General features: G+C 39.6%; 1 protein-coding gene across 7 annotated transcripts in view; it reads left to right on the top strand.

Annotated features, from left to right (window-relative positions):
• The window catches only part of PATJ (PATJ crumbs cell polarity complex component), a 436090-nt gene that overhangs the window by 281864 nt on the left and 127651 nt on the right, over positions 1-26575 (top strand). For all 7 annotated transcript variants that reach the window (XM_054533770.2, XM_054533763.2, XM_054533772.2 and 4 more), the window contains one exon: positions 9241-9332. In XM_054533770.2, coding sequence (XP_054389745.1) covers positions 9241-9332 — 92 coding nt within the window. The remainder of the gene's footprint in view (positions 1-9240; positions 9333-26575) is intronic.

The raw sequence follows: 26575 nt of genomic DNA, 5'->3' as shown, positions 1-26575 counted from the left end.
GGGCGGTCAAGGCTGCAGTGAGCCAGGATCGCACCATTGCACTCCAGCCTGGGCGACAGAGCAAGACCCTGACTCAAAAATAAATAAATAAATAAGTAATTGGAACAACATAAATAAAGTAGGCTGCCTCAGGAAAATCAGGATATATGATTACCCTTGAATGAAAGAGTTGTAGATCTTGGATTTTAAGATAATAAATAGATATTTGGGTAAATTGGGAAGCATCAAATCAGGAATAAAGATAGTTCTTCCCACCATTGTGGGATAATATCAAAGATAAAGACATGTCTACATAATTTATTATTCTTCCCTTATATCATTCAGTCACCTTTGAAAGAAGAAACTTTGGGAAAGGCACTTAGTTTCTCTGCCTCTCAGTTTACTGGAAGTAAATGGAAAATAATAATGTTTTTCCAATTTCAAGATAATCTGAATGAGCACTCAGGTCATGAAAGGTGGGGAGCAATATTTGATCCAAGATGAAATATCTTAATTGTTTTCCTTGGGGCTGGGTCAGAAAAAGCTAAAAGGGTAGTCAACCTATATATATATTGAACCTATTTGTTTACAGGCATACTTCAGATAGATTATGGGTTCCATTCTAGACTACCACAATAAAGCAAGTATCAGAATAAAGTGAGTCACGTGTGTTTTTTTGTTTCCCAGCATATGTGAAAGTTATGTTTACACTATGGTCTATAAAGTGTGCATTAGCATTATGTCTAAACAAGTACATACATTAATTTTAAAATAATTTATTTCTAAAAATTGCTAACGATCATCTAAGCCTCAGCAAGTTGTCATCTTTTTGCTGGTGGAGACTCTCACCTCCATGTTGATGGTTGCTGACTGATCAGGGTGGTGGTTGCTGAAGGTTGGGGTGGCTGTGACAACTTCTTAAAATAAGATAACAATGACATTCACCACATCGATTGTCTCCTTTCATGAAAGATTTCTCAGTAACATCGGATGCTGTTTAATAGCATTTTACCCACAGTAGAATTTCTTTCAAAATTGGAGTCAGTCCTCTCAAACCCTAGGACTGCTTTATCAATGAAGTTTATGTAATAGTCTAGATTCATTGTTATCAGTTCAACAATGTTCAAAGCATCTTCACCAGGAGATTTCATGTCAAGAAATCACTTTTGGCCAGGCCTGGTGGCTCACACCTGTAATCCCAGCACTTTGGGAGGCCGAGGTGGGCGGATCACAAGGTCAGGAGTTCGAGACCAGCCTGGCCAATATGGTGAAACCCTATCTCTACTAAAAATACAAAAATTAGCCAAGTGTGGTAGTGGGTGCCTGTAATTCCAGCTACTGAGGAAGCTGAGGCAGGAGAATCACTTGAACCTGGGAGGCGGAGGTTGCAGTGAGCGGAGATCGCACCATTACACTCCAGCGTGGGGGACACAATGAGACTCCATCTCAACAAAAAAAAAAAAAAGGGAAAGAAACCAGTTTCTTTGCTCATCTATAGGAAGCAGCTCCTTATCTGATCAAGTTTGATCATGAGATTGCAGCAATCCAGTCCCATCTTCAGGCTCCACTTCTGATTCTAGTTCTCTGGCCATTTCCACCACACCTGCAGTGACTTCCTTCACTGAAATCTTGAACCCCTCAAAGTCATTCATGAGAGTTGTTATCAGCTTCTCCCAAATTCCTATTAATGTTGATTTTTTTTGTAGCCACATTTATTTAAGTGTACAGCTCAGTGGTAATAAATACAGGTATATTCTTTTTTTTCCTTCCTCTCTCTCAACTCCCCAACAAACCCCCTCCCCACCCTGCCCCAGCCTCCGGTAATCACCAGTCTACTCTCGATCTTCATGGAATCTACTTTTTTAGCTACCACATATGAGTGAGAACATATGAATATTTGTCTTTCTGTGCTTGGTATATTTCACTTAACATAATGACCTCCAGTTCCATCCATATTATTGCAAATGACAGGATTTCATTCTTTGTTATGGCTGAATATTATTCCATTGTGTATATATACCACATTTTCATTATCCATTCACCTGTTGATGAGCACTTAGGTTGATTCCATATAAGGAAAGGAGTTTAATTGACTCATGGTTCCACATGGCTGGGGAAGCTTCAGGAAACTTACAATCATGGCTGAAGGGGAAGCAAACACATCCTTCTTCACATGAAAGACTATTGTTGAAAAGGTATTGTTTAATATAACCATCTTTGTTATTGAGCTTAGCTAGATCTTCTGAATAACTTCATGAAGTTTCTACATCATCACTTGCTGCTTCTCCTTGCATTTTATGAGATTGAGACTCCTCGCCTTAAACCTCTGCTAGCTTCAAACAACTTCTGCAACTTCCTCACCTCTCTCAGCCTTGATAGAATTGAAGAGAGTTAGGGCCTTGCTTTGGATTAGGCTTTTGCTTAAGAGAATGTTGTGGCTGATTCGAACTTTATCCAGACCACTCAAACTTTCTCCATATTAGCAATTAGGCTGTTTAGCTTTCTTATCATTCCTGTGTTCACTGGAGTGGCACTTTTAATTTCCTTCAAGAACTTTTCCTTTGCATTCACAACTTGGCTAACTGGTGCAAGAGGCCTAGCTTTCAGCTTAGCTCAGCTTTTGACATGCCTTCCTCACTAAGTTTAATCATTTCTAGCTTTTGATTTAAAGTGAGAGATGTGGGACTCTTCCTTTTACTTGAACACTTAAAGATCATTGTAGGGTATTAACTGGCTTAACTTTAATATTGTTGTGTCTTGGAATAGGAAGGCCTCGGAGGAGAGAAAAAGAGATGGGGAGCAGCTGGTCAGTGAAGTAATCAGAACACACAATTATGTGTTAACTGATTAATTAGGTTTGCAATTTTGTATGGGCACAGTTTATGGTGCCCCAAAACAATTATAATAACATCGAAGGTCACAGATCACATATCGCCATAACAAATAGAATAATAATGTAAAAGTTTGAAATACTGAGAGAATTACCCAAATGTGACACAGACAGGAAGTCAGCACATGCTGCTGTGAAAATGGTGGCAGTAGACTTGCTCAATGCAGGGTTGCCACAAACTTTCCATTTGTTAAAAAATAAATAAATAAATAAAAACACACACACAATAAAATGAGATGTACCTATATACTGAAAAAAATGTCATAAGGGTATGTTATTGTTCAAGGTGCAGTTTGTTTGCATGAAGAGAAAGGTACAGTTGTATGGGACTCCATATTGCATTTGGGACTTTAAAAAGCCTAAAAGTCTTAGTTGGGTATAGTGGTGCATGCCTGTGGTCCCAGCTTCTCGGAAGGCAGAGGCAGGAGGATCTCTTTATCCCAGGAGATTGAGGCTGTAGCAAGCCATGTGCATATTACTTCACTCCAGTCTGAGTGACAGTGAGACCCTGTCTCAAAGAAAAAAAAAGGCAAGCAAAAAACAAAATATAGCTTAAAAGTCAACTATTGGGCATTTTCCCCATGTATTGTAGTGACCTGGTTTTTGGTTGGTACTGACTTTTTTATCTCAAAAGTCCAAGACCTAAGATGGTAGAGTGACCAGCTCACTTTTCTGTTCTTGCTCATCTTTTTATAGAGATGGCTGTTAGAAATTATCTCATTTTTTATGTGTACCATCCAGATGATGTGACCTCTGGGTATGCCCTAGGATTATAGGCTTTTAAACTAATTGCTAAAGCACCTTGGGCAAATTATAGTTTCATAATCTAGTGAAAGTAAATCATACCCCAGTTATTCTGAGATTTAAATGAGATACTGTGCATAATGATTTTAGCACAGTGTTCTGCACCGAGTAAGCACTCAGTAAATGGTAGCCTTTATTAACTGTAGTTAACCTAATAGACTTCCAAAAAAGAATGCTTTTTTTCTTTTTTTGCCTATGTTATATTATTTGGAAGACTTTCTACATCTGATGTTTAAAGAATAATGCCCGCAGAGAACAGCTTCTCAGTAATACAATAGATGATAATCTAAAGCTAATTGCATAAAATATATCATTCTTTCCAACTAGTTATTGAATTTTCAGTAGAGCATGTTTCCTTTAGTGATGAAAAAATATGAAAACTACTTGAATAGTTGGAAGCTGTATAACTTTTATTTAAATAGTGAAATTGTTTTATATTAAATAAGAAGAAAACAAAAGAGAGACCTCTCCTAAAACTGAATGGCTACAAATGCGTTATTTTTTTTTCCCTAGCCCTAATCCTAAATGTGTTATTTTTAAGGCCATAAAAGAGTCTTTGTCTTGGATTTATTTTTCTATCCAGAGATCAGCATTTTTCTTTTAGATTTAATCCAGTTAAATCAAGGTTCACTCTTTCTTGGGTTTCTTGCTCTGTTCCCAGTTTTCCACTGCATAGCAGAGTTTCTCCAGAGTCCTCGGCATGTTGCCGGGAGCAGCTGCCTTAGCCATAAACACCTGTATTGGCACTGGAAAAAACATCAACAGCAAGCAAGCTGCTTTGCCTTTCCACTGCCAGAGGCTCTGCACATTTAGAAACAAAACCGTGAAAGGCATAACTTCAGATTTCCTCTTATGTAAATTAAAATTAATGATCTGCTTTCTTCATTTGGGATCTCATTTTTCTCTCTCAGAATAATAGTATCATAGATTCTATTCTACCAAAATGGAGGATCATCACTAAAGAAGCAGACATATCCATAAACAAGAAACAGTTAGATTTCCTACATGCTCAAGCGTTTTGCTGATCAAAACCATTTTTTTTAACCTTAGTCACTTTGAAGGCTGGAGCCCATGTTAGTGAAAGCCTACTCGCAGTTGATTAAGCACCACTTCCATTCAGGACTGCAACTCAGCACATCCTCATTGAGGGCCACTATGCACAAGCTATGCATGAAAAGCTGGGAACCACCTAGAGGAGGATGTTGGCTCCTGCCCTAAGGAGCTCCACTCAGTTCAGTAGGTGTTGTGTGCCTGTGCTGATGCTTACTGCCCAACAAGGATTGACTTTACCATGTTGTGTTGTGGTATAAGTGCAAGAAGAGAAATTTTTTTAAACCTAGTGCCACAAGATTCAAAGACAGGAGGGTAGGATAGGTGGTTTAGAAAAAGCTTCTGGAAGCAGAGGCTGAACACAGGTGGGGAAGACATAGACATTCACAAATGCTTAACTGAATGCCAGGCCTTGAATCAGGCTCATTCCAAACGTCATTTGTCTTTTTTGAGACAGAGTCTTGCTCTGTTGCCCAGGCTGGAGTGCAGTGATGCGATTTTGGCTCACTGCAGCCTCTGTCTCCCAGGTTCAAGTGATTCTCATGCCTCAGCTTCCCAAGTAGCTGGGACCACAGGCGCCTGACATGATGCCCAGCTAATTTTTGTATTTTTAGTAGAGACGGGGTTTCACCATGTTGGCCAGGCTGGTCTTGAGTTCCTGACCTCAAGTGATTCGCCCACCTCGGCCTTCCAAAGTGCTGGAATTACAGGCATGGGCAACCACACCCAGCCCCCCATTCTTCTCACTCTGTCAATCAGGCTGGAGTACAGTAGTACAGTCATAGCTCACTGCAGTCTTTAACTCCTGGACTGAAGCGATCCTCCCACCTCAGCTTCCCCTGAGTAGCTGGAATTACAGGCACACGTCACCATAACTGGTTAACTTTTTATTATTTTTTTGTAGAGACAGGGTCTTTCTGTGTTGCCCAGCCCAGGCTGGTCTCAGACTCCTCAAGTGATCCTCCTGTCTCAGCTTCCCAAAGCTCTGGGATTACAGGCATGAGCCACCACACCTGGCCTTATCTAATTTTCAAATATGATTTAAAGTACCTTGTTTGTAGTTAATTATAAATTAAAGAGATTGGAAAATATGGTCAGCAAAAAACATGATCATACTAGACATACTATTTTAAAACTTGGTTTTACCAGTTAGTATATTTTGGACATTTTCTATGTCATTAAGTATGCTTTTTCACAAACTCTTAAAGATGATTTCTTTTCTTTCCTTTTTTTTTTTTTTTTGACACAGGGTCTCACTGTGTTGCCCAGGCTAGAGTGCTGTGGCACAATCTTGCCTCACTGCAGCCTCAACCTTACAGGTTCAAGCAGACCTCCCACCTCAGCCTCCCAAGTAGCTAAGACTACAGGTGCATACCACTGCACTTGGCTAATTTTTATATTGTTTGTCAAGACAGGGTTTCACCATGTTGCCCAAGCTGATCTTGAACTCCTGAGCTCAGGCAATCCACCAGCCTCAGCCTCCCAAAGTGCTAGGATTACAGCTGTGAGCCTCTGCACCTGGCCACTGCATGATTTCTTTAACCGTTTCCCTTGTAGCTAAGTAGGTAAGAAGATACAAATATAAGAAAAGCTAAACTCTGAAAGTGTCAGGAGGAAATATATGATCTAGACAGTGGACATATTTTTAAATGCATGATATTAAGAATAGAAACGTATGCCGGGCGCAGTGGCTCACGCCTGGAATCCCAGCACTTTGGGAGTCCAAGGAGGGCGGATCACCTGAGGTCAGGAGGTCAAGACCAGCCTGGCCAACATGGTGAAACCCCGTCTCTACTAAAAATACAAAAAAAAAATTAGCCAGGCTTGGTGGCGGGCACCTGTAATCCCAGCAACTCGGGAGGCTGAGGCGGGAGAATTGCCTGAACCTCGGAGGCAGAGGTTGCAGTGAGCTGAGATCATGCCACTGCACTCCAGCCTGGGCAACAGAGCAAGACTCTGTCTCAAAAAAAAAAAAGAAAAGAAAAGAAAAGAAAGAAACGTAATAGCAAAGATGAGTAGTTTCGAACCCATAAAAATTAAAAATCCTTTGGACATCAAGAGTACTCTAAATAAAATGTAAAGGCATTATCTTGTTTAATTCTTACAATAGCTTTATGAAGTAGGTACTTAGATTTCTTTTAGAGAAGGGAAAACTGAGGCACAGAGAACTGACAGTGTGGAAATCGGTGCTTTCTATGAGATTGATGATTGTGTGTGTGTGTGTGTGTGATGGAATCTCACTCTATCACCTAGGCTGGAGTGCAGTGGCACAATCTCGGCTTGCTGTAACCTCTGCCTCCCAGGTTCAAGCTATTCTCCTGTCTCTGCCTCCCCAGTAGCTGGGACTACAGGTGTGTGCCACCACGTCCAGCTAATTTTTGTTTTTTGTTTTTGTTTTTGTTTTTTGTTTGGAGACAGAGTCTCAGTCTGTCACCCATGCTGGAATGCAGTGGCGCCATCTCAGCTCCCAAGTAGCTGGGACGATAGACATGTACCACCATGCCCAGCTAACTTTTGTATTTTTTAGTAGAGATGGGGTTTCGCCACATTGACCAGGCTCGTCTTAAACTCCTGGCCTCAAGTGATCCATCTGCCTTGGCCTCCCAAAATGCTGACTATAGGCACCCAGCTGAATTTTTGTATTTTTAGTAGAGACGGGGTTTCACCATGTTGACCAGGCTGGTCTCGAACTCCTGACCTCAAGTGATTTGCCTCCCTTGGCCTCCGAAAGTGCTGGGATTACAGGTGTGAGCCACTGTGCCCGGTGAGATTCACGATCTTGGTGCAGAACGAAAGCTGATAGAATAAGAGGCAGAGTGAGGAGGTAGCTCAAGATTGGTCTTTCCATCAGCCTTGAATATGAATCCCAGCTTTACCACTTAGGAAAGGTGATGGAAGGGCCACTTTTTAGATAGTTGAAAATACTATATTTTCATTTCATATTTTAAAGTGTTCACTTCCACATGCTTTCACATTATAACTATTTTGACAAAAAAATAACATTTTTAGATGTCTTGAAAGGAACATCAGGTGTGCCTTAAAATGCAAAATTCGAGAGACAGTAAGAACAAATTAGATGCTAATTACAATTCCTTTTACTATCCCTTATATGGTACACTATACTATCTCTTAAATAGTAGAAATTGTCAATGCCACACTTGAATAGGAATAGTATAGTTATAGATCACTAACTACTTTTTAAAGAGATAGAAGGAAAAAGTCAAAACTGTATGAGCTGTTATCAATTCGGTGAAATAAAATAAGAGAGTTTCCAGCTATCATCATAGTTTATCAGTGGGAAAATCTGGAATAAAGAAATTTAGAATTTAAATGTTGTTTAGGTCATCTTTTGGTAGATCCAATCAAGTTTAAAATTCTACCACGTCTTGGATATGAGCAGGCTCATTGATGGCGTTCGGTAAAATCTTTCTGTGTAGTTGGTTTAAAATTTGACTTAAAACAGGGATATAATATTTACCTTCTCTAGAGTAACAAATTTATGTTACGTAATAACCTTGACATGTTTACAAAATCATGTTTAATGGTCTCTCCAGAACTCCGGTGAATACCACAATTTGGTCTGTTTCCAACATTTTTAAGGAATCTGGGAAAGCTGTAGGAAATGAAATATGTGTCGTAAACTTTTTGTATCAGGCTTAACTACTGCTTTCTTGAAGTTTAGCAAAAGGATAAAGGACTATATGTTCTTCATTAACTGTAGTCAAAACTGAATTTAAGGATTTTTGATTGCTGTTTAGAATTACTGTTTGAATCTCTACTACAAAGAATATTAAGATTTTTAGCATTTGAGAGTCCTAATATACCCACTTAAAAATCATTAGACTTACTTTGGGAGGCCAAGGCATGTGGATCACATAGTCAGGAGTCCTAAACCAGCCTGGGCAACATGGTGAAACCCCTTCTCTACTAAAAATACAAAAATTAGCCAGGCATGGTGGCGCACACCTGTTGTCCCAGCTACTCGGGAGGCTGAGGCAGAATTGCTTGAACCTGGGAGGCAGAGGTTGCAGTGAGCAGAGATTGTGCCACTGCACTCCATCCTGGGTGACTGAGCGAGACTCTGCCTCAAAAAAAAAAAAAAAAAAAACACCAGTAGACTTAGGGCTGGGTGCGGTGGCTCACGCCTGTAGTCCCAGTACTTTGGGAGGTTGAGGCAGGCAGATCACTTGTGGCCAAGAGTTTAAGACCAACCCCAACCTAGCCAATATGATGAAACCTCTTCTCTACTAAAAATACAAAAAAATTAGCCAGGCATGGTGGCGCATGCTGGTAATTCCAGCTACTCAGGAGGCTCAGGCATGAGAATGACTTGAACCCAGAAGGCGGAGGTTGCAGTGAGCCAAGATTGCACCACTGCACTCCAGCCTGGGCGACAGAGTGAGACTGTCTCAAAAAAAAAGAAAGAAATTCAGTAGAATTTATCATTTAATTCCAAGTATATACATATATACTTGTAGACATGTATAATTTAGTACATTGTGTTTTTTCCCAAACAGATAAACAATCAGATTCTGTATGGAAGAAGTCACCAAAATGCATCTGCCATTATTAAGACTGCCCCATCAAAGGTCAAGCTGGTTTTCATCAGGTAAGATTGCTAGATCTGGTTTTGCAAAATCAAAGACCTCTTCTGAAGATGTTATTAGTGTAAGACTATGTCACCTTTGATTTGTCTAGCGAAATCACTGTTCCTTCTAAAAACATATATTCCTTTTGTAACTGTCACTTCAAGAAAAGTATTGATTATTTTGATTATGAGGTTTTCTTATTTGCTTGTGTTTCACAGGATAGAATTGGTAGCTGAGGCTAGTATTTATATTTCAGTTATAAAACATTCTTCCCTTTCTGGATCCACTTATCCTGTATATAAATATAATGAAACCTGCTAACTTCTCTTCCTGTCACTATTATTTGGTACATTTGCTGAATCATTAATGTCTTCATTAAAGAATAAACAGGAAAACAGAACTGAGGACATTCTTAGGAGCTTGCTTTTAAGAGTGCTAGTGAGAAGCTCAGAGTAGAGAAGATGTCAGCACTGCTGCCTAGAGTTGTATTGTGTGTTTGGGGCTTCACATTTACTCAGACCTCCCTGCAAGCTGATTGAGCCCTCATGGTACAAGTAAATCAGAATTAGGGATCTTACTGTTTGTAGCCAACATTGCCACATCAGCAACAGAAATGAGGTTGTTTGATTCTCTTTATTGGACTGAAATGACAAGTAAATCTGAATTATTTTTAGGTCATGTACCTAACCCTCTATGTTCACTGTAGCTCTGCTTCTTTTTCCTTCTGGGACTCAGTTATCATCTATAAAATGGGATAATAAAGCACCTCCCTCATTCATTGTGATATTTCAGAAATTGAAAATGCTCAATACAACATCTAGCATAGAGTAAGGGGTGAAAGAATGTTAGCTGCTATTTTAGGATTATGACAATCATTATTATTCTTCCCTTTCTCGTTAGTTACCAGCAGTAAGATCTGTCCGTTCCCAGGGACCACTGGGATTAGGAAGTAGTTTTATTCCCAGCATGGGCACTAATGTGATTGAAATATCCCTTCCCACTTCTACTTTGCTCCTGAAGAAATCCTACATTAGGGCCAGGCACGGTGGCTCACGTCTGTAATCCCAGCACTTTGGGAGGATCACCTGAGGATCACCTGAGGTTAGGAGTTTGAGACCAGCCTGGCCAACATGGCAAAACCCTGTCTCTACTAAAAAATACAAAAAATTAGCCAGGTGTGATGGCACACAACTCTACTCCCAGCTACTTGGGAGGCTGAGGCAGGAGAATTGGTTGAACCCAGGAAGCAGAGGCTGCAGTGAGCTGAGATCGCACCATTGCACTCCAGCCTGGACGACAGAGAGAGACTCTGTCTCAAAAAAAAAAAAAAAAAAAAGGCCGGGCATGATGGCTCGCTTTGGGAGGCTGAGGCAGGCAGATCACAAGGTCAGGAGTGTGAGACCAGCCTGGCCAAGCAACATGGTGAAACCCTGTCTCTACTAAAAATACAAAAATTAGCCAGGTGTGGTGGCACACACCTGTAATCTCAGCTACTCAGGAGGCTGAGGCAGGAGAATTGCATCTTGAACTCAGGAGGCAGAGGTTGCAGTGAGCCGAGATCACGCCACTGCACTCCCACCTGGTTGACAGAGCAAGTCTCTGTCTCAAAAAAAAAAAAAAGGAAATCCTATATTAGCATCCTTTTCTCCCACCTAGTGGCACTTTCTGGCTTTCTAGTTTTTCACTCTATTTTCAGAGAGTGGAAGCTTCCTCTTTCACCTATGTCTTTGTATGTTAAGATGAGCCGTTTATCCTTACTCTCATTTGACATCCTCTGTTAGACACCAGTCTCCTTTTTGGTTTTCTTGTCCTTTCTTTTGGCAAGGGTTATAAAATTAGAGTTAGTTGATTAAAAAAAAAACTTGAGTAGACTTTGAAGAAAGGTCAGCACTCAAGAGATTAAGATGTTGTTCCTTAAGAGAAGTCCACAAAAGTAGTGTGTTTAGACTTGAAAACTTTGCATAAAGTTGTGTGGGGCCAGGCGCGGTGGCTCACACCTGTAATCCCACCACTTTGGGAGGCCGAGGTAGTAGGATGGCTTGAGTTCAGGAGTTTGAGACTGGCCTGGGCAACATAGTGAGACCCAATCTGTGCAAAAGAAAAAAAATTAGCCAGGCCTGGTGGCATGTGCCCTGTAGTCCCAGCTACTCGGGAGGCTGAGGCAGGAGCATCACATGAGCCCAGGAGGTTGAGGCTGCAGTGAGCCATGATCACACCACTGCACTTCAGCTTGGGTGACAGCAAGATCTTGTCTCAAAAAAAAAAAAAAATTATGTGGCTAGTACATGAGAAGATGTATGTAGCACTTAACAGTATCAGCATCTGCACATGGTATTTAGTACATAGTGATGGCTGCTACCACAAGAGCTGTTATCAACAGTACTTACCTCTTCAGCATTTGTGGGGCTTTTATTATCCACATGGGCCGTGCCATTTTAAAGAGAGCAAAAAGAAAATTGAATAGAGTCCAAAGGAAATAATTTAATGCAATTGTGTAGTTAGGAAATAAAACCCTCCTCCTTCCTTCAATAAAGAAAGGTTAAATAATTTGAAATTATTTAGAAGACAGAAGAGAAGGCTGAATAGAATTTTAATCATAGTAGTAAAGCTCCATCAATTTAGAGTCTGATTATTTCAATTTTGATCATTGAACAGAACAGAATCAAGAAAAGAATTTGTTGAGTAAATTAATGGTATACACAAGATTAAGGATGCTGCTGAATGCTTATTTACTGGAAGTGATTTTAAGCAATTTAGAAGTATCAATGTACGTTTAAAATCTGTAATCTAATTCTTAGTCCATTTGGGCTGCTATAACAAAATATCCAAGTGTCTTATAAAGAACAGAAATTCATTTACTCATTCATTCATTCGTTCATTCATTTATTTTGAGATGGAGTCTTGCTCTGTCACCCAGGCTGGAGTGCAGTGGTGCGATCTTGGCACACTGCAGCCACTGCATCCCAGGGTCAAACAATTCTCATGCCTCAGTCCCCCGAGTAGCTGGGACTGCAGGTGTGTACCACCAGGCCCGGCTAATTTTTTTTTTATTTTTAGTAGAGACAGGGTTTCACTATGTTGACCAGGCTGGTCTCAAACTCCTGGCCTCAATGATCTGCCCGCCTCGGCCTCCCAAAGTGCTGGGATCACAGACATGAGCCACTGCGCCAGGCCCAGAAATTTATTTCTCACAGTTTTGGAGGCTAGGAAGTTCGAGATCAAGGCTCTAGCAGATTTGATGTCTGGAGAGGGCCCACTTCCTGTTTCATAGATCTATTTGGTGTATCCTCACGTAACAGGAGGGGCTCCCTTGGGCCTACTTTCTAAGGCACTAATCCCATCATGAGGGCCCCACTCTCATGATGTAAACACCTTCCAAAAGGCCCTGCCTATTAATACCTTCATGTTGGTGATTAGGTTTCAACAAATGAATTTTGAGGGGACACAAACATTCAGACTGTAGCACGAACCTTTCCTGCATGGTCATTCAATTACAGTGTGTAGCATATAATGAGTGTTCAGAAAGCTTTATTGAATAAATTTCCTTTTCGCTCCTACTAAGCAATTCTAGACTACTTATTGTCCAAAATCAACAATTATAGTAAGTTCGTTGTTGTTGTTATTTTATGGATTAAAAATATATATATTTCTGTAACTCAGTATTTTACAAAATTCCTCATACCTCAGTCCCTCTTCCCAGTACTTTCCCAAATTAGCTAAGATTTTTTTATATCTTCTTTTATAAGGAGAAAAAACATATAGGAGTGATTCTGAATAATTATTTATTATAAGAATCCTGATTTTGCCTATTTTAGAATCAAATCCTGAAGAAGTTAAAATTCGATTCATTATCAAGTTTCCAGAAGTTAACACTTAAATCATCTCAGCACCACAGATGCGATTTTGCTTTTCTTTTAAACTCTGCATAACTTGTACTGTGTTATAATGTTACTTTGAAAACTGGTTTTTATAAATTGTATTTCTTTACAATTTGCACTTCTATTTGGCAAAATTTCCTTCCTTAGTTGAAATTATTCTCTGTGTTTTTCCATTATACACAAAATTTTGGCTTTTATACCTTGCCAACTGTTTTTCAAATTTATTGACAATTGAGATGAAAATGGGAACTGGCCACAGGTTTTAGAGAACGATTAGCAGTAATCACAGAAAGCTATTAAAATATGCTGCAGGCAACATTTTAATTAACTAAGGCCTTTATAGCAATGTACATTTTGTAATCAGGTCCTTGTCATATTCTTTTAACACTTGTATTTATTCATATACTAATTTATCTATAATTGGCAAGGGGTCTGTGGGTCATTAGCACAAATCAGCAAGTTGCAGCTATTTATACATGACTTACGTAATCACTTTTTCCCTTTTGCTTTTCGCATCATTAGATTTTAGACAATCCTGGAAATTGTACCCTAAACATATGGTCTCTGATACACTAAATTATTCAACTCTGGATCATCCAGATGTGTATTACAATCTGGGTGCTTGCTATGTACTCTACATTCAATTCTGTGGGTTTTCGTGTTTGGCATTCTCCTCTTCATGTGAGCACACCAATTTAAATACAGGAGGAGAGCTATATTAACACAACAAATGAATTGCAGTATTTGGCAGTGCAGGGATCCAAGGAGATTAATGGTCTTGCCTGCAGCTCTTGTCGTACCTTCCCCCACTATCAAAAATTGAATGTCATGTATAACAACTCACTCTCCATTACTTAATTACATGTGGAAAATGTGTACTGTGTAAAAACTCCTGGGGCTAAAGGAAACGAGATGAAACTGAAATCCTTGGAAAGATTTAGTGCTAGCTGTCAAGCCCCACTGAGTAAAAGTGGACTCACCATGGGCTCCACCTTCCTGTATCGATTGAACATATGTCTTGCTTTTGTAATTAAAAATATAGCGTGGCTCATTATCCTCTGGCCATATCCCTGAAAGATGATATTGCTTAAATTAATATGAATGCCAGAGTCATCTTAAGGAGATGACCATCTGAAGAAGCAACTTGGATGCCTATTTTAAAAATCCTTCTTGGCTGGGCATGGTGGCTCACACCTATAATCCCAGCACTTAGGGAGGCCCAGGCAGGCGGATCATCTGAGGTCAGGAGCTCCAGACCAGCCTAACTAACATGGTGAAACCCTGTCTTCTACTAAAAATACAAAAATTAGCTGGGCATGGTGGTGGGTGCCTGTAATCCCAGATACTTGGGAGGCTGAGGCGGGAGAATCACTTGAATCCAGGAGGTGGAGGTTGCAGTGAGCTGAGATCGTGCCATTGCACTCCAGCCTGGGCAAAAAGAGTGAAACTCCATCTCAAAAAAAAAAACAAAAATCCTTCTTGTGCTCTTGATTCATTAGATCTAGTTTTGATAAACAGGAAAAAAGGACGCATGCATAAGTATGAGTTTAACTTTCATAATGAAACATTCATTTTTTTAAAGGTGTTTACAGAACACCTACTTGTGTTAATGCTGTGGAGTCAACACAATTTCTGTCTGAAAGGAGGAGACAGAGAATAAACAATAGTCTAGTACCTTATCCAGTGATATAAGTACTGTGATGCTGTAGGGACATATAGGAAGTGCATCTGATGTAGTCTTTGGGGCCCATGGGAAGATGTCACAGAGAAAGATGCTTAGGCTAAGACTCAAAGGATAAATAAGCAAAGTCATAGGATGTATAGAAACCCAAAGGTTCCACAACTGGATACCCAATCAAAATACCTGGACATTTGCTTCTAGGAGAGAAGCAGTCCTTCTTTAGGAAAGTATCATTGGGTAAGTATAGCTGTGTATGTCAATTGTTTTGAATTCTGTAAGGTAGCATGATGTCGGCTGCAGGTTTTTCAGAGATGGCTCTTATCATTTTGAGGTGTTCCTTCAATGCGTAGTCTGTTGAGGGTTTTTATTATGAAGCCATGTTGGATTTTATCAAAAGCTTTTTCTGCATCTATTGAGATGATCATCATATGATTTTTGCTTTTGATTCTGTTTATGTGGTGAATCACATTTACTGATTTGTGTATGTTGAACCAGCCTTGCGTCTCAGGAATAAAGCCTACTTGATTGTGGTGTTTAGCTTTTTGATGTGCTGCTGAATTCGGTTTGCTAATATTTTGTTGATGATTTTTGCTTTTATGTTCATGAGGGATACTGGCCTGAAGTTTTCTTTTTTTGTTGTGTCTCTGCCAGATTTTGGTGTTAGGCTGGTGCTGACTTCATAGAATGAGTTAGGGAGGTGCCCCTCCTCCTTGATTTTTTTGGAATAATTTCAGTAAGATTGGTATCAGTTCTTCTTTGTACATCTGGTAGAATTCAGTTGTGAATTCATCTGTTCCAGGGCTTTTTTTGGTTGGCAGGTTTTTTTTTTGTTACCAATTCAATTTCAGAAGTTGATATTGGTCTATTCAGTTTTACTCTTTCGTGGGCAGAATTGGTAATTTTTTCTTTGCTACTTCCATTCCTTAATATAATACCTGCATATATTAGCTTATGGGAATTATGCCTATATTTGTTTCACCTCTTTTGGCACTCAGAAACAACTAATTGGGATGGTCATCAGGGATGATGTGAGCTTGCTTTTTTTCTTTTTTGCTGGTCAATATTTATACTATTTGCCCAGTGGAATTCCTGTTTCCTTGGGTAGACCCCCACTTCCCACCTCCCAACACACACATACACACACACACACACAGTGAAACAATACATCTAGATGCCTGTCTCCCTCTGTGGAAGCTGAAGGAGCCAATTCTTTCTCTCACTGCCAAAGTGTGGCCAGCGGGTGGTCAATGTGTCTTACACTTTGGCAATATGATACCTTAGGCATAGAATTGGAAGCAAGCAATGTGAGTGATTTGATACGAATGGTGTTTATTCATAGAGCCACAGTGCCCTGGCCAGACACTCCTGCTACATCATTCTGTTTCCTACTTCCTTGTCCTCTGGAAGTCTCTTAGTTCCCAACTGTCCCAAGCCTGATCCTATAGCCTATCAATTTTGTGAGAGCTCAGTATCCCTCCAGTAAATTCTCTTTTGCTTAAGTTGGCCCAAATTTATTTTTATTGCTTACTGTCAAAGAATCTTAATGAACAGATAAGAAATAGAGCTATCTGAACAAATTACGAGCAACCAGAGTGAGACGTTTGGTTTCCTCTGTGCATCTTCCTGTCACTTGTAAGCTTTTAGCCTTAGAATTCCGAGTTTTTCATCCTTCAGATGACTTTAGCAGAGCATAAAGCTTCTGAACAAGTCTCTACTGTATCACTCATTACCACCGCATACAGGAGGATACATTACTGTATCACTCATTACCATTACATACAGGAGGATCTCCTGTATCACTCATTACCATTGCCAAACCATTGCTGGCTCTTGAAATGAGATTACCATGATTATCAAAGAGGAATCAGGCAGGATTTGTCCCAGTTTGTTCCTGAGGGTGAGGATCCCAGCACATGGCCTTATGGTGAGGGCTGTATATTAAGGTCTGTGTATCTGAACGTTTAGGATTTGCCAGCCAGGAATAAGAGGGAAATAGCTGAGAATATCTACGGTACTATCTTTTAGAAAGACTCTCTTGGAAGGCTGGGCGCAGTGGCTCATGCCTGTAATCCCAGCACTTTGAGAGGCCAAGATGGGCTAATCACTTGAGGCCAGGAGTTTGAGACCAGCTTGGCCAACATGGCAAAACCCTGTCTCTACTAAAAATGCCAAAAAATTAGCTGGGCATGGTGACATGTGCCTGTAATCCCAGCTGCTCAGGAGACGGAGGCAAGAGAATCACTTCAACCCAGGAGGCGGAGGTTGCAGAGAGCTGAGATAGTGCCACTGCATTCCACCCTGGGTGACAGAGAGAGACCCTGTCTCAAAAAAAAAAAAAGACTCTCTTTGATAAACTTATTAGGCTAAGTCATCCATTCCATCCAGTCCTAAGTTCCCCACATCAACTCTCCTGCCAGCCTGCACTGCCAAATATTTTATGAGCCACCTTTTCCTTGGCACAACTGGCAACAATTATTTAGAACATGCCTCAGGCCTCCTGTGTAAAATGTGGGTCTAGATACTGCTTTCTCCCAGCAGCCCTCATTAGTAATTGACATTGTTTGAAGTGCCAAGTAAATAGAACTCATTATTCCACTGTCATTGGACTTTTATTTCTGATTCGACATACTCAGCTATTTTGGTAGTTTCTTCTAATTGTGAATTGGAACTGTTTACTCTGTTCGTATAGTTAGGAATATCTCCTGGAATCTTTTTGGAAAGGAATTCTCCCATTGAGATAGAATGATTTGCTTTGTTTTGTGTATTACTTCTGGTTCCTGGCTTTCCTGACTGAATGTTAATTCAGTGTCATGTTCCAATTAATACAGGAAGTATAGAGATTACTTTTTACTATCCTGAAATGTCTCAGACAACTAGATTTAGTATAATCAGAAAGCAATATCCAGGCCTGGTTAGTTGTGTTGATGTGTTCATTTATTCAACATTTGTGTGTGTGTGTGTGTGTGTACATGCACCTAAATGATGTACCAGGCACTAGATTGTAGTTGTAATCATTTTAGAACAAGTTGCAATAAATAAAGTCAGCCTGCTCAACAATCCAGGCTGAATTCAGGCACATAACTTCTGCTTTTGATAAAACTGTATTTTGTTGGCATAAAATGAGATCCTATGGATTTGCTGAAAGGACGTTTCCAAGAGGCAGGCCCAGAGCACGCTGAAGACAATCATGATTTTAAGTGACATTCTAAATAATTCAAACGTATTTTCATCACACTTTCACTTTTTTTCTTGCTCAGGTAATTTTAATTGCAATGAAATAAACATAACACAATTTCCCCCATAGGACCCAGCAATTCTACTTGTGGAGTATATATCCAAAATAATTGAAAGCTGGGTCCGGAAGAGATATTTCTATATCCGTGTTCATAGCAACATTATTTGCTGTAGCCAAAAGGTGGAAGCAACCGAGTATAACATATAACACAAAAGGTACCATCTTTACCATTTTAAGTGCACAGTTCAGTGGCATGAAGTACGTTCACACTGTTGGGCAACCATCATCACCATCCATCTCCAGAATTATTTCATCTTCCCAAACTGAAACTCTGTATACATTAAACAATAACTCCCCATTCTTCCCTCCTATCAGCCCCTGGCAGCCACCATTCTACTGTCTGTCTCTGAATTTGACTGCTGTAGGTACCTCACATAAGTGGACTCATGCAGTATTTGTCCTTCTGTGACTGGTATATTTCACTTAGCATGTATTTTCAATGTTCATTCATGTCACAGCATGTGCTAGAATTTCTTTTTAAGGCTGAATAATGTTCCATTTTTTGTATGTGCCATGTTTGTTTATCCACGCATCCATTGATAGGTACTTGGGTTGCTTCCACCTTTTGGTGACTGTAAATAATGCTGCTATGAACATGGATATACAGATATCTCTTCCAGACCCTGCTTTCAATTCTTTTGGATATATACCACACAAATGGAATTCCTGAGTCATACAGTTATTCTATTTTTAATTTTCTGAGGAACCTCCATACTGTTTTCCAGTTGCTGTACTGTTTTACATCCCTACCAACAATGTACCCAGGTTTTAATTTTTCATAACCTTGCCAACATTCCTTTTTTTTGGTTAGTATCCATCCTAATGAGTGTGAGGTGGTATCTCATTGTGATTTTGATGTGCATGATTTACACTTTCCTGATGGATTAGTGATATTGAGCATCTTTTCATGTGCTTATTGGCTTTTTGTGTGTTTTCTTTATAGAAATGTCTATTCAAGTCCCTTGCCCATTTTTTTAATGAGATTGTTTGTTTTGCTGTTGTTGAGTTGTGGGAGTCTTTACATATTGTAGATATTAACCACTTGTCAGATACATGATTTGCAAATATTTTCTCCTATTTCATAAGTTGCCTTTTCACTCTGTTGAGTGTGCCCTTTGATATACACAAGGTTTTTTATTTTGATGTCCAATTTATCTATTTTTGTTGTTACCTGTGCTTTTGGTGTTGTATTCAAGAAATTATTGTCAAATCCAATGTCACAAAGCATTTTATCCCTATATTTTCATCTAAGAGTTTTATAGTTTTAGCTCTTATATTAAGCCCTTGATTCATTTTGAGTTTATTTTCATATATGGTGTAAAGGAAGGCTATGACTTCATTCTTTTTTTCCCCTCTCTTAGAGTTGAGGATCTCTCTATGTTGCTCAGGCTGGAGAGTAGTGGCTCTTCACAGGCATGATCATAGCACAATTTGGCCTCAAACTCCTGGGCTCAAGCCATCCTCCCACCTCAGCCTTTTGAGTAGCTAGGATTACAGATGCACCCCATCAGTGTGACCTTCACCCAGAAGACTTCATTCTTTTACATGTAGATATCCAGTTTTTCCAGCACCATTTGTTGAAAAGATCATCCATTCTCCCATTGAATGGTCTTGGTGTTCTAGTTGAAAATCCCTTAATCATATACAGGGTGAGTGTGTTGGCTCACGCCTGTCATCCCAGCACTTTGGGAGGCTGAGGTGGGAGGATTGCTTGAGCTCAGGAATTCAAGACCAGACTGGGCAACATAGCAAGACCTCATCTCTACTAAAATTCAAAAAGAAAATTAGCCCAGTGTGGTGGCACACACCTGTGGTCCCAGCTACTTGGGAATCTGAGGTGTGAGGATTGCTCTAACCCGGAAGGTCAAGGCTGCAGTGAGCCATGATCACGTCACCCACACTGCTGCCTGGGCAACAGAGGGAGACTGTGTTTTAAAAAGAAAAGCCAGAAATGGTAGCCTGTACCTGTAGTCCCAGCTATTCAGAAGGCTGAGGTGGGAGGTTCTCTTGAGCCTGGGAGTTTGAGGCTTCAAGTCTACAATGAGCTATGATCATGCCACTGCACTCCAGCCTGGGTGACAGAGCGAGACCCTGTCTCAAAATACATACATACATACATACATACATACATACACATATACCAGGGTTTATTTCTTGGCTGTCTGTCCTATTCCATTGGTTAATATGTCTATCTTTATGCCAGTACCACACTGTTTTGATTACCGTAGCTTTGCAGTAGGTTTGAACATCAAGAAAAGGTAAGACCTTCAACTTTATTTTTCTTTTTCAAGATTGTTTTGGCTATTTGGGGTCCCTTGAAATTCCCTATGAATTTTAAGATGAAACATGCTTTCTTGCTTTTAGAAGAGGTAGAAATGCTTCTTAGGAATATCTCATATCCTGATGAAGTGATGGCATTATACAAACATACACACACTGCCTGTTACATTAGATGTCTTATTTTTCATCATTCATAAGTTGTCATCATGGGCTTGTTGTGTTTCCCTGAAGCATGAGTATGTTCTCCTCGTGACCACTAATTTTTCTTTTGGCAACAATTTACAGTGTTCTTTTCAAGTTTATATTAGAGTATCCCATATTTATCCTAAGGAATTAGTCAAGGGCTATCAAATAACATGTTAATGAAATCCCTTATTGCAGTTTGAATTATGGTTACACCTTTGAGGGATAAAGAATAAATATATAATGTTATATCAACAAAGTGCTGTATATGACATATATGTGCATCCAAAAATACAGTGAAATGCTCTTAGAAGAATAGAATGAAGTTACTGAGACAAGCCACATGAGCAGTTTAGAAATTCAAAGGAGCAAGTGATTGCTGTTGGAGAAGTGGGTACAGCAAGAGTTAGTTAATATTTAATACTAGCTAGGTAGACTTACATAGGAAAGAACTGAGTCCAAATGGCATCAGCAAATTCATGATTTACTGAGTACCTCCTGTATGTCATATGCTATAAAAGGTCATACAGTTAAGTAAGAAGTTCTCCAGCAACTACAAAGACATGCAAATAAGAAACTATACATCAGGCAAAACAAACATCCATAGAGGGAACTCATTGATGTTGGGTTATTTTCAGGCTTGGTTCCAGTGGGTAGTTTTCACAGTTGAGAAGGAGCAATTTGGATGGATTCAGATGCAGAGAAAGCAGAACAAGAAAACAAGTAGTGATACTGTTGTCATAGACCAGGCAACATGAAAAGGACATGAATTAGGATGGAAACTATGGGATTAAAAGAAAAAAGAAGAATAAAGCCTTTAGATTAAACCATTAGACTCAGTGATGTTTTAAATTTTTTGGTTGATGGCTGAATGAATTAATAGTAACCGAGGATGTAGCACCTGGAAGTTTAAGCATTTGAGATTTAACATCACAAAGCCATAAAACATTAAATATTTACTTCTGTTAGTGTGCTTTGGTGCTTTGACGTTTACATTATCTCATAACAATTCTATTAATATTAGACATTATCCCAGTTTTAAAGGTTGAGAAACCAGGGTTTTAAGTTGTTTTGTATCTTATTTATATCTTATCAGTGATAGAATCCATACCTTTGCTTTGGTCTGTCTGTGCCTTTGCTTATATTCATTTCCAAGCCAACGTAGTTGTCTTGTACTACACATTATCATGGATTTATTTTTTAATTGGGGTATAATTTATACTCAGTGCAATAGATTTTATGTCTTAAGTCTGTTGAGTTTTGATAATTGCATACACCTGTGTAACCTGCACACAAAACAAAAATATAGACTATTCATTCACCTCCGAAAGATTGCTGGTGTCCCTTTACAGTCAATCTCTCCTTCCCCCAAGAGCCACCTGCTTCCTGATTTCTGTCACTATAGATTAGTTTCAACTGTTCTTAAACTTAATGTAAATAGAATCAAACAGCATTTATTCTTTTGTGTGTGGTTTCTTTCATTAACATAACATTTTTGAGATTTATCCATGTTGTGTTTATCAAAAGTTTGTTCCTTTAATCACAGGGTAATACTTCACTCTATGAATATACAAAAATTTGATGATCATTCTCCTGTAGGTGAACATTTGGGTTGTTTCCAGTTTTTAGTTACTATGAATAAGGTGTAAACGTGGCTTTTTAAAAAATTACAGAATAAATTTGTATAGAGCATGTTAGACTCAGGGTAGACACAGTTATGCTTCAGTAACAAACAGCCCCAAAACTCATAGCTTAAGACAACAAAGAAATAAACAAAGGTTTATTTCTTTCTCATGTTACATACCCATCAGGGCTCAGTAAGGAACCGTCTGTTCACCATGGTCATTCACGTACCCAGGCAGCAGAGGCTCCTTCTCAGCATTTGTTTCCATGATCACCAATGCAGAAAAAGGAAACGTAGCTAATCAAGCACTGGTTCACCTTTAAAGCGGAAGAAAAGTTGAAGCTAGAGGATTTATGAACAGCCCTAATAACTATCCCAGAATAGTACTGAGGAAATTACACTCCACTGTAATATTCACCACTATACCTGCCCCATCACACAAAATGAAATTTTAAAGTATTTTATAGTCATTATATCTCTATAAGGGATGGGTAATATGTTAATAGATAAAACACCCAGGACCTACATATGAAATGTGAAGAGACTGCAGTTGATACAATGAGCAGACTTAGAACCTTGCATGTATTTTTACCCCAAGGAAATTTATTAAATAATTTAAAAAGTAATAGCCCAAAATTTAATAGCCTAGACTCACCTAGGGATCTTAACTTGCGTATATGAGAGAAGGAGACATCTGTGGCTCTGGATAGGCTATGAAAATGGGAAACACTGTAGTATAGTAGTTAAGAGTAGGTTTTGAAACCAGATTGCTGTTTTTGAACCTCAGCTCTGCTGTTTATCAGCTTTGTGATTTATAAGCTGTGTGACTTTGGTCAGGTTGCTTAACCTTTCTGTAAAACCAAAAGAAAATGAAAAAAATAATTCTAACTACCACATAGACTTGTTATGAAGGTTAAATGAGTTAATGTATGTAAAGGATTTTGAACAGTGGTACCTGGTAAGCAGTCAAATGTTATGTTTCTAGTTATATTTCCGGTGACCATGTTTTCCAAATCAAAATTTGTGTCATGTATTAATTTTCTCTTGCTATGTAACAAATTACTGAAATTGAATGGCAGAAAACAATACCTGTTTATTGGCTCACAGTTGTGTAGGTCAGAATGCTGGCATGACAAGCCGTGGCTCAGTTCTCTGCCCAGGATATCACCAAGCTGAAGTGAAGGCGTTAGTCAGGCTGAGGTCTTGTCTGGAGGCTTTGGGGGAAAAGTTGCTTCCAGGCTCATTCTCTATTTTCTTGCTGGTTCTCAGGTGGGGGCTGCTCTCAGCTCCTAGAGGTCCCCCACAGTCCTTGTCAGGAAGCCCCCCCATCCTGAAGCAGACAATGGTGCTTCCAATCTCTGGCTTCCTGTCTGTGACCTCTAGGCCATTCCACAAAGAATGTAATCGGTTTAGAATTCATTTCAGTCAACCTACTAATTTAAGGATTTAGGATACTGAGGTTCTAAGTGAAATCTCCAGATGTGAAGGGCTTGTATGATTAGGTCAGGTCCAAACTGATCATCTCCCTTTATCTTATAGTCAGCTGTGACTTATCATATAGTTTAATTATGGAAGTGAAATTTGTCTGTAAACTGGGGGCAGGAATTTTGGGAGACTTGTTAGCATTTTGTCTAACACAAGTCATGTGATTTTTACCAATGTGAGTTTCATTTTTATAACAAAACAGAATTCAAATCAGGATCCAGAATGTGTGTTTTCCACAAACATACATATATTCTACAAACAAGAAGCTGAATTAGAGGTATTCTTAGCATGCTTTTGGAGAAAAACTAAATTGAGATCCCTTGAGTAGTGTATTAGTCTGTTCTCACACTGCTATGAAAATACTGAGACTGGGTAATTTATAAAGGAAAGAGATTTAACTGACTTACAGTTCAGCGTGGCTGGGGAGGCCTCAAGAAACTTATAATCACGGCACAAGGGGAAGCAAAGCACCTTCTTCACAAGGCAGCAGGAAGGAGAATGAATGCAGGAGGAACTACCACACACTTATAAAACCATCAGCTCTCCTGAGAGCTCACTCACTATCACAAGAACAGCATGGGGGAAACTGCCCCGATGATTCAATTACCTCCACCTGGTCTTTCCTTTGACACGTGGAGATTATGGGGATTACAATTCAAGATGAGATTTTGGGTGGGGACACAGCCAAACCATATCAGGTATTAATGCCACAATTGTAGTTGTTTGTTTAGTTAGCTGCATTCCTCACTAATTGCTAATATCATCAAAGGCAAGAATCGTCCTTTATCCATTTTTGTGTACATAGTATAAATATTTGTTAAATAAAGAAATGTATACATTCAAAATAAAATCAAAGCTATATAGTTGAGTTTCAACCAATCAAAGTAACAACCAGCCAGCTTAAACAAAAAGGAGAATGTATTGTAAGAGTCCAGATGCCTCATGGACTCTTAAAAAAGATCCATACAATAAGGCTCCAGAGATGGAACCGGGGCAGCTCTAGAGATGTCAGCAGAAGGGAATTCTGCACCCCTGTTTATCCTTGAGCATTTCCATTGGTAGTCTTCACATTGCACTCCTGATCCTTATATGTCTCTTCTAAATGTTAAGCCTCTGGGAGAGAGAATTTGATTGCCCCAAACTGAGGCAGGCATCTGCCCCCTTTATCCAATCTGGTTGAGGGCAGGGCTATTAGTACCTAGTGCAGACATTATGGCCCATCCAAGGAATCACTGTGAGCTGGGTGGACACCCCAAGAAATGGCCCTTACATGTGGTAAATACTGATAGCTGGCTGACTACAGGCAGCACGGCCTCACTAACTCATGGAAACAGCTCAGAAAGCACGGGGTGGTTTCAGTAATTCTGGTTTCTTTTTCCTGCCTTATTAAGATCACTTTTGTTCAACAGACATTTACATCACAGTACATCTACTCCCTGCCAGGTACCACACTACAAGCTGGAGATACAAAGTAATAAGATCTCATCCTTGTGCTCAGAGTGGGAGAAAAACCAGCACAAGTAATTTTAACAGAGCATGGCAAGTACAGCAATGAGGACACACATGCAGTGCTCCGTGCTCTGGAAAATGGGTCTCACCCTTATCTGTGGGAGAAGTCCATTATCTCTCTCCCAGCAGCTCTTAAAGATAATTATAAAAACACCCACAAACAATTACAATTCCTGACTGTGTTCTCTTTGAGGCACTGGGGCCTAAGAAACTTAGGCTAATTATATGGAAAGGAAAGTTTCACCCAGCTTCATGGCTCACACCTGTAATCCCAGCACTTTGGGAGGCCAAGGTGGGCAGATCACTTGAGGCCAGGAGCTCAAGACCAGTATAGCCAACATGGTGATACTCCATCTCTACTAAAAATACCAAAATTAGCTGCACATGTTGGCACACGCCTATAGTCCCAGTTACTCGAGTGGCTGAGGCACGAGAGTCGCTTAAACCTGGGAGGTGGTGGCTTGCAGTGAGCCGAGATCACGCCACTGCACTCCAGCCTGGGCAAGAGAGAGAGACTCTGTCTCAAAAAAACAAAAAAAAAAAATTAATTTTAAAGCAAACAGATGTCATTACTTATGAGAATCATAGGATATGAGGGCTCAAAGGTTCTCCAGATGTCATTCAGGCCCTACTGCTTGTCTGAAGTGTAAATGCCTTCTCTCATTTGGTTGCCCTCTTCCTACTTTTCTCTTTAAAATGGCAGCTATGTCAGCTCTCCATGGCTTAATGCTGAGGGATGTGACCACTAACTATTAAGTAGATTGTAAAGGATTATGAACTGTAATTTCTTATAGCAGCTTTCTTTTCAGTGAGAGTAATTGTCAGTTTTCTATTATGTAAGGTTAAAAAAATTTAATATGGACTTTAAAGGCCACTGAAGTCATACTAATTTGTGAAAAAAATCATTAAATTGTGAAGGGATAACTTGGCCAATTTGAGCTAACTTGGTTCAGTTCATCATGATCTCTCAATAAGAATTCATGTACAGCCATATTTTTAATGCTGGTAACCTTTGAAAGAGAGATGAAAAGCCATCTATTTAATTACTGCCAAGTATACTCTGCGCTGTGAGTTCCAGATCTACAGCAGACATGGCCTGTTGGCTTTCGGCCCTAAGCTGAGCTTTATTGTGTTGTTCAATGGGAGAAATTGAGTGGGAAAGGGAATTACCAATGGGAAAGTACTGTTCTTTACCCACGAGTGATGGATTACTTTTTCTATATGTGAGCAAACTGCTGAGGAATGGATTGTACTCCCTGAAAAACAATAGCCAAGCCATCTCTTAACATAATAGTGTCTGCTCAAGGCACCTGAAATGCAGTCAGAAA

The sequence above is a fragment of the Pongo abelii genome, chromosome 1 (assembly GCF_028885655.2).
Source record: "Pongo abelii isolate AG06213 chromosome 1, NHGRI_mPonAbe1-v2.0_pri, whole genome shotgun sequence".
NCBI lineage: Eukaryota > Metazoa > Chordata > Mammalia > Primates > Hominidae > Pongo > Pongo abelii.
The sequence above is the reverse complement of the archived record's forward strand: the minus strand, read 5'-3'. Positions and strand labels throughout refer to the sequence as shown.